At 39.8% G+C, this 15,000-nt stretch overlaps 1 protein-coding gene across 1 annotated transcript in view; it reads right to left on the reverse strand.

The window, feature by feature from the left end:
- Positions 1-3,541: 3,541 nt before the first annotated feature.
- Positions 3,542-15,000, reverse strand: part of LOC128316974 (low-density lipoprotein receptor-related protein 5-like) — a 23,614-nt gene continuing 12,155 nt past the window's right edge. The window contains exons 4-7 of the mRNA XM_053235611.1: positions 11,423-11,620; positions 6,655-6,851; positions 4,912-5,043; positions 3,542-4,357 (exon numbers count right to left, since the gene is read on the reverse strand). Of these exons, the coding sequence (XP_053091586.1) occupies positions 4,320-4,357; positions 4,912-5,043; positions 6,655-6,851; positions 11,423-11,620 (565 nt within the window). The 3' untranslated portion in view covers positions 3,542-4,319. The remainder of the gene's footprint in view (positions 4,358-4,911; positions 5,044-6,654; positions 6,852-11,422; positions 11,621-15,000) is intronic.

A 15,000-nucleotide genomic window follows, 5' to 3' on the forward strand; every position in this document is an offset into this window, starting at 1 on the left:
AAAGTTTTATTTATTTAAATATTCGTTGTAAATGTCTACGTACTACACATGCAACTTAAAAAAATAAGAAATTAGCCTCCTTATATAGGATGTTAGTAAATTTCTAACATTTAGCTCATTACAGTTATTTCATTGTGATTTCGGAGTCCAATCAGCAGACAATATAATCAGAAAAAGAGAAAAAAGTAAAGATTATTTTGTTGTGTTTGAATTTCCGCTCAGGTTCGTACACATGTTCGATATTAGCATAAAATCCCGGTGGATGGAAACACACTTGTTTGTGCTCTGGACTGGAGAAACCATTAATCTCTGTTTTTTTTTTTTCTCATTTACAGAGAAACCGGCGTTCAGCGTCTCGCTCCATCAGCTCCGACACACAATCAGACGGGACGGAAGAGAAAAAAACTCAGTTTAATTCGTCCAGCGCTTTAATTTATCCTTCACTCAGTTTTCATTTTATCAGAAGTGAAAGAAAAAAGAAAACACGATAAATTTAGCCATTGAAGCTAAACACAAGTGCGGTAGTTATGCTAATATTTATGCTAATCCGCCCATCAGGACGCAGCCGCGGCATTCTCTCTGTATCTCCAACATTCTCAACAAACAAAAACGCAAGATTTATTTCATTTTTTAAAAGATCCGTGTCAGTTTTTATCGCAGTACGGAAGGAAGCGAGCGCGACGGTGATGTCATCAAACCGAAAAAATATCTGAGTGACAGTCAGAGCTACGAAAATATTTTTAGAAATTATTAAGCTGCAGAATTTTTCTTCGTCCTGCAGCGTAATTTCTGTAATAACTTTTATTTTTACTTGTATGTGTATGTGTTTTTTCTGTCCATTTTTCTCCTTTTTTTTACTCACCAAAGACCTGAAACATTCTTCTGATTAAATAAATAAATAAATAAACAAACAAACAAAAAAATTAGTTTATATTTATACTTTTTTCTGTTTTTAAACATTTTATTATATATTATTATTATATATTATATATTATTATAGTAGTAGTAATCACCTGTAAAATAAATAACTAAACAAACAAACAAACAAACAAACAAATAAATAAATAAATATTTTTACACTTTAGCCTTTAGCTAGTTTTTATTATTATGTCTTACTTTTATTATCATATTATCAGTTTTAATTGTAGTTTTTCTGTTTTTAAACACTTTTTATTATATATTTTTATATTTTATATCTTTATTTTCTTCTTTCTGTCACTGCTTTTAGTATTATTATTATTATTATTATTATTATTATTACTACTATCATTTGTTCATGTTTTATTTTTTTACATTTCACTAAATGACTTTGAACTGGATTTTAAATATACGAAAGTTGCTGTTATTTTTTCTAATTATTTATTTGTTTGTTGATGCTTCAGGTTTTTTCAGTAACAGGCAGGTGAAGAGGAAAATAAGGAAATAAAGAACTCCATCTTGTAATTTTTAATGTTGTTCACGTAAACGTCCTGAACATTTATTTTAAAAACCAGATTTTTAGAAAATAATCAGTTAGAAGTGAGAAAGAAACGGACCTGGTGGGGGTTCAGTGGACGTTCGAGTTGTGTGTGTGTGTGAGAGAGTGTGTGTGTGTGTGTGAGCCGACAGTCAAAAGACAGAGAGAGAGAGAGAGAGAGAGAGAGACAGACACAGAGAGAGAGAGAGAGAGACAGACAGACACAGAGAGAGAGAGAGAGAGAGAGAGAGAGACAGACACAGAGAGAGAGAGACAGACACAGAGAGAGAGAGAGAGAGAGAGACAGACACAGAGAGAGAGAGAGAGAGACAGACACAGAGAGAGAGAGAGAGAGAGAGAGACAGAGAGAGAGAGAGAGAGAGAGAGAGAGAGAGAGACACAGAGAGAGAGAGAGAGAGACAGACACAGAGAGAGAGAGAGAGAGAGACAGACATAGAGAGAGAGAGAGAGAGAGAGAGAGAGAGACAGAGAGAGAGAGAGAGAGAGAGAGAGAGACAGACACAGAGAGAGAGAGAGAGAGACAGACCAGAGAGAGAGAGAGAGAGACAGACACAGAGAGAGAGAGAGAGAGAGAGAGACAGAGAAAGACAGAGAGAGAGAGAGAGAGACAGACACAGAGAGAGAGAGAGAGAGAGAGCAGCTCTGAGAATTCAGGTTCTTTCTCTCCTGCATGTGAAATGAGTGATTGTTCTTCTCCTTGTCCGTCTCTGCTGGGGGTCAGAAACTTCAAGGCCTCGTCCCAAACCGACGTCCTGCTCTGCGCTCCCTTTTTTTCCCAGCTATTGAGGAACAGAGCGAGCTATTGTTTCTGTGCACTCGGCCCATTAACACCGAGCCACGCTTTTATTTCAAAAAAGAAAGAAAGACAGAAAAAAGAAAAAGTGCTATAGAGCGTCCTCACGATTCAGATTTATAACTGCTGAAATACGCGGCTGTGTTCCCACGTTTCACACGTTCACTCGCTTTTACTCTTTTACTGCACATTTACTGCTGATTAGTTTCCTCTAACAGCACGTCCCCAAGTCATTTATTCCTTTAATACCACAGCAACTCACCAACAATTACAATTTTTGTATTTATTAAAGAACATGTCATACTTTTTATCTCTTTATAGTTACATTTGAGTTAGTTCCTGTTGTCGCTTACGTTATAGCAGCTATAAACACTCGTTCCCTCACAGCCTCTTTATTCTCTCTCTTCAAGTTAATAAGAGAAAAAAAAACGCAGAAACCAAGAAAACGCAAAGAAGCGTAAACTCCTCTGTCCTGAAGACGTCGGAAAACTTACAGTTCCAGCTTTACCTCTGACTGATACAAAGCGCCGACACTGGAGACTCCTTCCTTACGTGTTACATAAACACGTTTCTCCTTACTTTAAGAAAACGTCACCAGAAGCGTGCGCTGTACACGTCCCTGTGAATGAGCTGTTACTATAGAAACAATAACGTATCAGAGCGAGTGCATTAATATAAACCTGCGCTACTGTCAGAGCTGCTGTTATAGAGAACTAATCAACACCTTCTGACCAATCAGAGTGCAGGATTCAGCAGCAGCACTTTGGGATAAATATGTTTAAAAAAACAGATCATTTTATTACTCACGCAAGTTTACTGAGAGAGGCGACGTGTCAGCCGTAAACACACGTTTCTCTAAAGATCTTTGTTTTTTTTAAAAAATAGAATCGTTTGTGTGACGCTTTTCAGAAACGGACGAGAAAAAAAAGAACAACAGTTTATTTAACATTTGAAAGAAAAAGAATTTAAAACACAGAAGATTTTCTTTTTTTTCCTCTCTCAGTCTTTGAGTGCCGGGACGTCTCACACACACACACACACACGCACACACACACACACACACTCTCTCATACACACACTCTCTCGCACACACACACACACACACACACACACACACACTCTCTCACACACACACAGACGGTTCTGAAGGAAAAAAGGGGGCCTCTTGAGAAGAGTGTGTAGAGAGGGAACACACACACACACACACACACACACACACACACACACACTTGAGCGCAACTCAAATAAACACTTCACTCAGCGAGGCGTCCACTGAACCCCGAGAGCAGGAGGAATGTTTTTTGTGTTCGATTCGTTATTTATTTATAAACTTTTACATTTCGAACATTTTACAGGAGCTCGTGATTATTTTTTCACGTTTTCAGCTGAAAAAAGTCTAAAGTTTGTCGTTTTTTTTATGCCGTTTCTCAGGGAGGAGGCGTGGCCTAAATGTGAACCTCTCCAATTTACATCATAACACAGTTCCAGTTTTATAACTGGATTTATTTTTTTAATACACACTCCGACTTTATAAAACTTTTGGCACTGATTCTGATTCTTGAACGCTCGAGTCGCTCAGGCCTGAACTCAACAACGCTATTTTCATTTAAATTTTCAGAGAGGACGTTTGGGTTAAATCAAGCATCCCGAGTCCAAAAACCACAAAGAAGACATCTGTCAAAGATTAAGCTTCTGTCACGGCCGCATGCTAACGCTCGCTAACGCACGCCAACGCTCCTCGCGAGCAGTGACACGGTTATTTACGCTCGATTTCAAATGGAATGTAAAAGAATTCACGGCTTCGTGTTTAATAATAACAAAGAGAGAGATAGTTTCTGACGCTTACGCCGCTAGCGCGTGACTGATTACGACACGGTGAAATATTAGCTTTTCAGAATCCATTTGCTGAATTTCACCACACGGCTCTTAAACATGTCTACAATACAAAATGTGTAAAATTATTAATTATTTAGTGCTACGTGAACAATAACTATCTGAATTTCTTTACAAACTTCAGCTAGCTACTTTAGATTAGCAGGCTAGTTTTATTTACATCAGGTCAGGTATTTGTGTTGAGTAACTGACTTCTGTGGAAAAAAAATAAAAATAAAAACATTTTCAGTTAAAGGCGTCTTTGATAAGTTTAAGTTTTGTTTTAGACGTTAAACACTGTAATTTTTTTTAAACAATCGGTTGTTTTTCTCTTCAGAAGATAAATGTTTTCTAGATTATCCTGTCAAGTTAAATATTGTTAGTCATCTAGCTAGCACCAGCAGCCTCTCAGGCTAGTTCATGTTGGCTAGTTGATTAACGTTAGCATGCTAATGTGTAGATTATTAACATCATATATAAATGCTGACTTAATAATCCTCTCAGAAATCCTCTCAGATTAGCTAACGTTAGCTAGCTGGCTAATGTTGGTAAAGAAGATTATAAATATTTATTAAAAATTCTCTCTATTAACGTTAGCTAGGTCGCTAGATTTAGCAGTGAGGATTATAAACATTTAGGCATTTCTCAAGAAATTCTGTCAAATTCTGTCATTACTGCTTGTCTGTAACACGTTTACCACGGTTACCAGGGTTACCACGGTTACCAGGGTTACCAGGGTTACCACGGTTACCAGGGTTACCAGGGTTACCTGGTCTGCAGGTTTTGCCGTCCTCGCGCAGTTTGACGCCGGTCGGACAGGAGCAGCTGTAAAATGGCGGCGAGGGTGAAAGCAGACACAGGTGAGAACATCCTCCATTTCCATCACTGCAGGGCGTGTGGACTGAGAACCAGGAGGAAACACACTGTCAAAACACACGCGCGTGTGTGTGTGTGTGTGTGTGAGAGAGTGCGAGTGTGTGTGTGTGTGTGAGAGAGAGAGTGTGTGTGAGTGTGTGTGTGTGAGTGTTAGTGATTGTGTGAGTTAGTGTGTGTGTGTGTGTGTGTGTGTGTTAGTGATTGTGTGAGTTAGTGTGTGTGTGTGTGTGTGTAATAAACACTCACTGTAAGGCTGTCTCTTACGGTGTGTGTGTTAGTGAGCGTGTGTGAGTGTGTGTGAGTGTGTGTGTGTGTGTGTGTGTGTGTAATAAACACTCACTGTAAGGCTGTCTCTTACGGTGTGTGTGTTAGTGAGCGTGTGTGAGTGTGAGTGTGTGTGAGTGTGTGTGTGTGTGTGTGTGTGTAATAAACACTCACTGTAAGGCTGTCTCTTACGGTGTGTGTGTTAGTGAGTGTGTGTGAGTGTGTGTGTGTAATAAACACTCACTGTAAGGCTGTCTCTTACAATGTGTGTGTTAGTGAGTGTGTGTGAGAGTGAGTGTGAGTGTGTGTGTGTGTGTGTGTGTGTGTAATAAACACTCACTGTAAGGCTGTCTCTTACAGTGTGTGTGTGTTAGTGAGCATGTGTGAGTGTGTGTGTGTGTGTGTGTGTGTAATAAACACTCACTGTAAGGCTGTCTCTTACAATGTGTGTGTTAGTGAGTGTGTGTGAGAGTGAGTGTGTGTGTGTGTGTGTGTGTGTGTAATAAACACTCACTGTAAGGCTGTCTCTTACAATGTGTGTGTTAGTGAGTGTGTGTGAGAGTGAGTGTGAGTGTGTGTGTGTGTGTGTGTGTGTGTAATAAACACTCACTGTAAGGCTGTCTCTTACAATGTGTGTGTTAGTGAGTGTGTGTGAGAGTGAGTGTGTGTGTGTGTGTGTGTGTGTGTAATAAACACTCACTGTAAGGCTGTCTCTTACAATGTGTGTGTTAGTGAGTGTGTGTGAGAGTGAGTGTGTGTGTGTGTGTGTGTGTGTGTGTGTGTAATAAACACTCACTGTAAGGCTGTCTCTTACGGTGTGTGTGTTAGTGAGCGTGTGTGAGTGTGAGTGTGTGTGTGTGTGTGTGTGTGTGTGTGTGTGTAATAAACACTCACTGTAAGGCTGTCTCTTACAATGTGTGTGTTAGTGAGTGTGTGTGAGAGTGAGTGTGAGTGAGTGTGTGTGTGTGTGTGTGTGTAATAAACACTCACTGTAAGGCTGTCTCTTACAGTGTGTGTGTGTTAGTGAGCATGTGTGAGTGTGTGTGTGTGTGTGTGTGTGTGTGTGTGTGTGTAATAAACACTCACTGTAAGGCTGTCTCTTACAATGTGTGTGTTAGTGAGTGTGTGTGAGAGTGAGTGTGTGTGTGTGTGTGTGTGTGTGTAATAAACACTCACTGTAAGGCTGTCTCTTACAATGTGTGTGTTAGTGAGTGTGTGTGAGAGTGAGTGTGTGTGTGTGTGTGTGTGTGTGTGTGTGTGTGTAATAAACACTCACTGTAAGGCTGTCTCTTACAATGTGTGTGTTAGTGAGTGTGTGTGAGAGTGAGTGTGAGTGAGTGTGTGTGTGTGTGTGTGTGTAATAAACACTCACTGTAAGGCTGTCTCTTCTCTCCCAGCACCTGGATGTCCATGGGTGAGTAGATGCCATTGAGGATTTCTCTCCGGTTGTTGCCCGTGTGTTTGTTGCAGGCGTGAATCGAGCGAGTTTGCCAGTCTGTCCAGTACAGCGTCTCGTCGAAGAGTGTGAGAGCGAACGGGTGTGTGAGCGTCCCTTCCACCACCGTCTCTCTAACGACAACAACAACAACAACAACAACAACAACATCAACGTTCAGCGCTTTATCGCGTCTCGAGAACATCAACAACCGTAACGTAACTGGAGTTCCGCTAACCGGGCGGCCGATATGATATAACCAGCTTCTCATATCACGATATCACGATATTCACAGACGTTTCTGCGATACACGATATGAATCATGATATTTACACACTTAAATTAAAAAAAAAAAAAACTGAACAATGGACTTCAATAATATTTGTATTGAACGTTTACAAAAAAGAAACTGTATAAAGCTGAAAAGGAGGAAAATTTTAACATTTTATTATTTTAAAGATTCAATATTTTAACATCTGCCTTCAATCTGAGTTTATAAAAAAATGAATTAAATAATTTTAGAAAAATCTGTAAAAATACTAACATTTTAATGATGAAAATAAATTAAGTAATTATAGAAAATCTGTAAAAATGTTAAGATTTTTATGATGAAACTAAGACTTTATGAAAACTGACACTTCTGATGACGTAAAAAACTTTACCATCAAATGAGCTGCTTGCAATCAGAGTTTGTAATTGTTGTTAAAAATAAATTAAAAATGTTATAGAAAGATAAACAGAGCACATCACTTCAGCCTTCTAATATTCACTCATTTACACTTTTAATATGCCGCGTTCACTGGCGTCTAATCGCACTTTGATGTCTGGTTTCTACAAATAGCTGGAGATAATAGAGATTAAAAAACTCCAACATTTGCATAAATGCAAAATTTACAAGCTTCAGCGCGTTACACGCGAGATGTGAGGATTTAGATCAGCGATTCCCAAACCAGCGCTCGCTTTATTTATAAATGACAGAAACTCACATTCATCTCCTTTTTAGTTGTAGTAATTTATTTTACAAATTACTACTGCAAATAAAGTGCTATAAAAGCTACTATTTTCAAATGTTACTGGGAGTTATGAAGATATAATATCAATATCGCAATCTATTATTTCACAATAAGCTTTTCTGAGATATCATGGATACCGTCATACCTTTTATAGACGTACAGTTCTGTGCAAAAGTCTTAGGCACGTGCAGAGAAATGCTGTAGAGCGAAGACGCCTTTAAAAATAATTAAATGAATGTTTGTACATTTAAAAAATCCTATAAAGACAGTAAACAGTAATAAATGAAACAAAGTCAGTATTTAATGTGAAGATCCTTCACTTTAAATAAATAAAGCAGTATCTGAGGTGCAGTGTGTGCAGTTTTATAAGGAAATGAGCTGGAAGTGTTACTGAGCATCTTGCAGAAGCAGCCACAGTTCTTCTGGAGACTTTGACTGTCGACTCGCTTCTTATTTCTGCAGCGAAACCCAGCAGCCTTCATTATGTTTTTATCTGAAAAGTGTCTCTTATGGAATCTGCTGCTTTCTTTACTGACATACAAACATTTTTCTGTAACGTTTCATTTTGTGCTGGAAAACTAATGTTTGGAATCTAAAATGTTTTTGGACTGAATCAATAATGTAGAAGTCAGAAAATAAAAATCTTTAACAGTTTGTACTAAAAAAAAAAAAAGGGGGGGGGGGGGGGGGGGGGGGGGGGGTGCCAAGACTTTTGCACAGTACTGTATATACTTATAACTTTTTTTAAATATAAAAAATAAAATAAATATAACATTATATATTAAATCATCACACACTAGTGTTTTGCTGGCAGTTTGTGAAGAAACCTAAATACTGTGATAAATATCGTGAAATGCCTGAGAGAATCGTGATATGATATTTTTGTCAAATCGCTCCGTCCTGCTGCGAGTCACATTCAAGTTCCTCAATAACACCGAGGAGTTTTTAAAGGAGAAGTCTCCAAACACGCTTAAAGGGGTGCGAGCCTGGTGCTACGCCAATTCAAGTTTATAAGAGATTAAAGAATGGTACATTATACTTTTTATCCGTTTATAGTTACACTGCGAAACATTAAAACCCCTCGGATGGAAATCTGCGTATAATCAGGAAAGTGTTTAATGACTGAACACAATATTATTAAAACTCACTAATCTGATTCTTTGCTCCTTAAATAAAAGAGCGGTGTTTGGGATTTTATCTCGACTTAACCTGCTGTTTTCCAAATTATTGTTCAGAAAGCAAGTCACAGTAAATCAGTTCTACATTTCAGGTTTGTATCTTTAAAGGAAAAGTAAAGATTTTGTTTTATCTGACCCAGTTAAGCAGCTCACAGATGCTGGATCTACTTCCATGATTTTTATATTTTTAGATTTACGGTTAATTTAAAAATGATTGTAGACTTTAATTAACGTGATTTATAATAAATGCTTTGTGTAATCTTATAATCTTTGAAAAGATTTGTGACTCATAATAAAAACACGCTCTCCAAATAACAGTTAATAAGATGGTTAGTCTGTTGCTGTATTTTTAGCTAGCTAAACGTAATTCAGGACATTTCAGATAACAAATCATTTCAAATTAGCAAAACATTTTTTCAACCTTTTCATTTTAGGGGTCTTTTGGTTCCCAGAACATTTAATGTGTCAAACTGTTTTTCTAAAAAACGTCTATAAACATTACTACAGCGTTGCTGCTGTTTGGTAACTCTGAACGTTGTAAGAGAACGTGTTAAGAACACTGTGATTCAGGATTAGGACGAGGCCCGGTGAGATTTTGACTCTAGAGCCCGTTAGCAGCGGCGCTGCACAGACGGAGAGAGAGAACCGCTCATTAATCACACACTCAGAGGGAACCTGCACGTCGAACAGCACCGGGGTTTAAACAGAGTGTAAATAAAGGAGCTGTCCAGAGGAGCTGAGAGAGAAAAAACTTAATTACATCCAGATTTCTCACAGCTCTTGACGTAAATGGGCGTTCGGACGGCGGCGGGTTCGTTTGAAGTGAGCTACAGCGCTGTAAACCCCGTCATTAATCAGAGGTGTCCGGAACCACGGACATGAAAGAGAGCCGACGCTCTTCTAAAAGCTCTGTTATACAAACAGCACAAGGTGAAGTGCAAAGAAGAACAGAACAGAAAAATGCAGAACAGAAAAGAACCGAACGGAATAGAAGAGAAAAAAACACAGAACAAAGACAAATTATAGCTCAGAGTAACAGAATGGAGAGGAATCCATAACAGACCAGAAGAACATCGAGGAGAGGAGAGGAGAGGAGAAAGAAAAAGAACAAAACAGAAAAGGGCAGAACAGAGAGGAAGTGAAAGGAAAGAAAAAGAACAGAGTAGACCACAAAAGAACACAACAAAACAGAAAGAAACAGAGGGGAGAACAGAGAGGAGAACAGAGAGGAGAACAGAGAGGAGAACAGAGAGGAGAAAAGAGAGGAGAACAGAGAGGAACAGAGGAAAACAGAGAGGAGAACAGAGAGGAACAGAGAGGAACAGAGGAGAACAGAGAGGAACAGAGGAGAACAGAGAGGAACAGAGAGGAACAGAGAGGAGAACAGAGAGGAACAGAGAGGAACAGAGAGGAGAACAGAGAGGAACAGAGAGGAACAGAGGAGAACAGAGAGGAACAGAGGAGAACAGAGAGGAACAGAGAGGAACAGAGAGGAACAGAGGAAAACAGAGAGGAGAACAGAGAGGAACAGAGAGGAACAGAGGAGAACAGAGAGGAACAGAGGAGAACAGAGAGGAACAGAGAGGAGAACAGAGAGGAACAGAGAGGAACAGAGAGGAGAACAGAGAGGAACAGAGAGGAACAGAGGAGAACAGAGAGGAACAGAGGAGAACAGAGAGGAACAGAGAGGAACAGAGAGGAACAGAGGAAAACAGAGAGGAGAACAGAGAGGAACAGAGAGGAACAGAGGAGAACAGAGAGGAACAGAGGAGAACAGAGAGGAACAGAGAGGAACAGAGAGGAGAACAGAGAGGAACAGAGGAGAACAGAGAGGAACAGAGAGGAACAGAGAGGAACAGAGAGGAACAGAGAGGAGAACAGAGAGGAGAACAGAGAGGAACAGAGAGGAACAGAGAGGAGAACAGAGAGGAGAACAGAGAGGAACAGAGAGGAGAACAGAGAGGAACAGAGAGGAACAGAGGAGAACAGAGAGGAGAACAGAGAGGAGAAAAGAGGAGATCAACCGATCAACCACTCGGAGAGAGTTATTAAAATATTACAGCTACTCGTGATATGGCAGACAGAGTGTGTTTTACGGAGATATTGAGATTATAGCAGTATATTTGAGCTCAACATGGCGGAACTGAGCGTCTGAATGTTCCTCCATCGGTGGCTGGTTTGGACCAGAGGCGGCTCCTCCGAGAGAAATCGCTGTGTACGTGATTAAACCGAGCGTGTTAGCGGATGAGCTCAACTAATCCCTGTTATAACGTCGCTTCATAACAATACCAGAAGTCCGCCTGTGCCTCGGGGCCGAATAATACCCAGAATGCCTAGCAGGGTCGGGTTACAGGGTTTAGGGAAGGAGAGAAAGAGGTAGAAGGAGTGTGTGTGTGTGTGTGTGTGTGTGTGAGTGTGAGTGTGTGTCTGAGTGTGAGTGTGTGTGTGTGAGTGTGTGTGTGTGTGTGTGTGTGTGAGTGTGTGTGAGTGTGTGTGTGTGTGTGTGTGTCAGACCGTGCGGTGCCGTCCAGGTTGGCTCTGTGGATGAAGCTGAGCTTGGCGTCGGCCCAGTACAGTTTCTGCTCGTCCAGATCGATGGTCAAACCGTTGGGCCAATAAATATCCTCCTCTATAATCACCTTCCTGCTGCTGCCGTCCATCCCCGAGCGCTCGATCCTCGGCTCCTCCCCCCAGTCCGTCCAGTACATGTACCTACACACACACACACACACGCACACACGCACGCACACACGCATGCACACACGCACACACACACACACACGCACACACACACAAACACACATACAATTAAAGACATCTGTCTTCTAAGTTAGGATTTAAGAAGTAAATGTTCCTAAGTGTTTTATTCCTCTTACACCACAGCAATTTACCAACCATTATAATCTTTGATTTTATTAAAGAACGACACGTCATACTTTTTACCTGTTTATTAATTTTTATACAGAAAAGAACAAAAAGAACAGAAATAAAACAAAGAAAAACAGAACAGAATGGAACGTATTAGAAAAAAACGGAATAAACTTATTGTGCTTAAAAATGATTTCAAATGGAATCGAATATCAATTTTAACAATTTTTTAAATTTGTTTTTTGGATGAAAAGTTCAGAAATTCAGAAGTTAAAACAATCCAGACTGTAAAAGTTCTCTAAGCCATGTTTCTCCAAGCGAGAAGGTCTTGAGAACGAGAGGAGAGCGTCTTCTCCTCAACCACTCCAGAAAGTTCCACAGACTTTATGAGGATTTTGTAGTTTAGTTGTAGATTTTTAAGAGAAAAGTGTTTGTGCGCAGAGGGAGAGTGTTCTTCTCCTTTAGAGGGGCTAAATGTAGGAAAAGAGGAACCTGTGTGGAACGGATGATCTGTAGAGATGAGCATTGACGTGACGTGAGAGAGAAACGCTGACGTGAGAGAGAAACGCTGACGTGAGAGAGAAACGCTGACGTGAGAGAGAAACGCTGAAGATGTTGTAAGATGTTTTAGAGTTGGAGATATGTAGAGTTTATAAGGACATTATAAAGACATCACGTTTTGTCAGTAACTTTGCTGAAGGTTTGTATCAGGAGTCTCAAACGTTTCACCACCAGGAACCTCCTCAGGAGCAGAAGATTTCCTGCAGACCCTCTTCTGATGACTGTATAGATGTAATTTTAAGAGCGATGATGTGGTTTGATGTGTGATATGTGACTTTAATAAAACCAGGAAGTGATGTCAGTAGGAACGTTCAACAGCAGTGTTTCACCTGAGAGAGCGGAAATGTTCAGGAATAAAAACTCGAATAATTTACTGTGATTATAAACTCTTCTTATTAACGTTCTCCATCTGCTCACACACACACACACACACACACACACACTTTTCTCTTAAAGTTCTACAAAATCCTATAAAAGTCATAAAGTCTGAAGAACTTTCTGGAATGCTGGAGGAGAAGGAGAAGGTCAGACTAAAGTTTTAGTAGCTATGATTGATTTTATATGTAAAAGTGTATCAATAGGAAAGTATGTTTTCTTAAATTTTTCTTAAGGCAAAATAATCGCAGCTTGTTCCGCATGTTACTGAGAAACCGCAAAGAAGCGTAAACTCCTCTGTCCTGAAGACGTCAGAAAACTTACAGTTCCAGCTTTACCTCTGACTGTTACAAAGCGCTGACACTGGAGACTCCTTCCATACATGTTACATAAACATCTCACAAATCTCATTTTTTTAATCTGTTTTAATCTGTACATGTCCCTGTGAATGAGCTGTTGCTATAGAAACAATAACGTATTAGAACGAGTATTAATATAGCATTAAAAACATGTTAAACAATTTATTATTACACACAGATCGCAGTAGCGACACTTTGTGTGTTTATATCAATCATATAAATGACAAAGGGTGAAAATTGTGTCACTTTATTAAGCAATGACGATCACTAGGAGGCAAAAACGATCTTTTTAACATTTTTTCAGTTTATTGTTTAAATACAGTAATGTTTAATTTGCTAACATTTAGCTAGCTAACGCTGCACAGTCTGAAACCTCTGCTAATTCTTTACTACAACAACTACACATTTTCCAAAAACCCTACTGCTTATTAAATCAAGTTCAAGTGATTTGGATGACTAAAAACCTTTACATATACCTCACACACACACACACACATACATACACACACACACACACACACACTCACACATACACACACACACACACACACACACACACACACAGATGGTTAGAAGTGTGTGTCTCAGTATTTTAAGTGTTTACTGGAAGAGATTGGAGGTTAAAGCAACACAATCTCGCTGCTAGACTAAACAAGAGTGTTTCAAAAGCTTTAAAAGCGAGACACACTTGCACCTAAATCCCAACTTCTGACGTAACACACACACACACACACACACACACACACACACACACACACATACACACACACACACACATGATTGTCAAGAGAGAAATCTCCACCTTTGGCTCAGAGTTGAAAAGAGATGAAAAGATCATGAATTAGACACGACATTTCATCTTCTCTGGATGCTGAAGGAATGAGGAAAGCTTCAGTGTGTGTGTGTGTGTGTGTGTGTGTGTGTGTGTGTGTGTGTGTGTGCGTGTATGAGACTATGAGTTGTGTTTTGGTTTGCTACAATATGATTAAATGGAAGCCAGATGTGTGAAATTCACACACATTCACGCACATGAAAAGCCAGAATCAGCGTTGATACACACTTTATCCCTTTAACCCTTTAACACACTGCACTGTGTGGATCTGAACCTCGCTGTTTGGATAACGGAAAATCCCATCAGCTGGTGTTTACACACGTCCGTGTCCGTGCTTTCTGTTTGATCTCATTTCACAAACAAAACAAATAAGCAAATTTGCCAGTTATGTCGTGCAAAGAGCAAAGTCACGACAGCAGTCGGATCACTCAGAAACACAAAGACTCACGGAGTTCGACCCCAGCGTACGCCGACTCAACTGCTCTTCCTGTGAACTTTCTGAGGAAATCTCTCTCCTCGATTAACACGCTGCGAGCGTGCCGCTAACGGAAACTCTCATCGCCTCTCGCGCTCGTGTTATTACGCACGTTTTTATCTCAGTTAAGCGTTTAAAACACGTCACACGCCAGAAGAGCAAAAAAACCCCAAACAATGTGTTATTTATGAGAAGAAAAGAAGCTGTAGTGGGTAAGAGTAAACACACGTGTGTTGAGTAAATAAGCCGTTACAGTGGCGATGTGATGTGATGTGATGTGATGTGATGTGATTGGATGGAGCAGAATGACTTCAGTGTGTGAGACACAAAGCGTCTGGCTTTTAGTAATCGTCCAATCAGTTAACACGAGTTACGATATTATCTAAATATTGTAATTAAGTGTTTATCTCTTTCTTTGGTCAGCGTTTAAACCAAAAAAAACCAGCGTTCGCTTGCAACAGGATGCGACAGAGAAATCTGAATCCGTTCGTTTTAGATAAGTAAAGTGGGCGGGGCCAAGTGACAGCTTAAACCTGAGCTAGTTTAACTTTATGTAAATTAACTATTGTGGTAGTAACCAATGGCAGCGAGAGAGAGAGAGAGAGAGAGAGAGAGAGAGATC

The sequence above is a fragment of the Pangasianodon hypophthalmus genome, chromosome 7 (assembly GCF_027358585.1).
Source record: "Pangasianodon hypophthalmus isolate fPanHyp1 chromosome 7, fPanHyp1.pri, whole genome shotgun sequence".
Lineage (NCBI taxonomy): Eukaryota > Metazoa > Chordata > Actinopteri > Siluriformes > Pangasiidae > Pangasianodon > Pangasianodon hypophthalmus.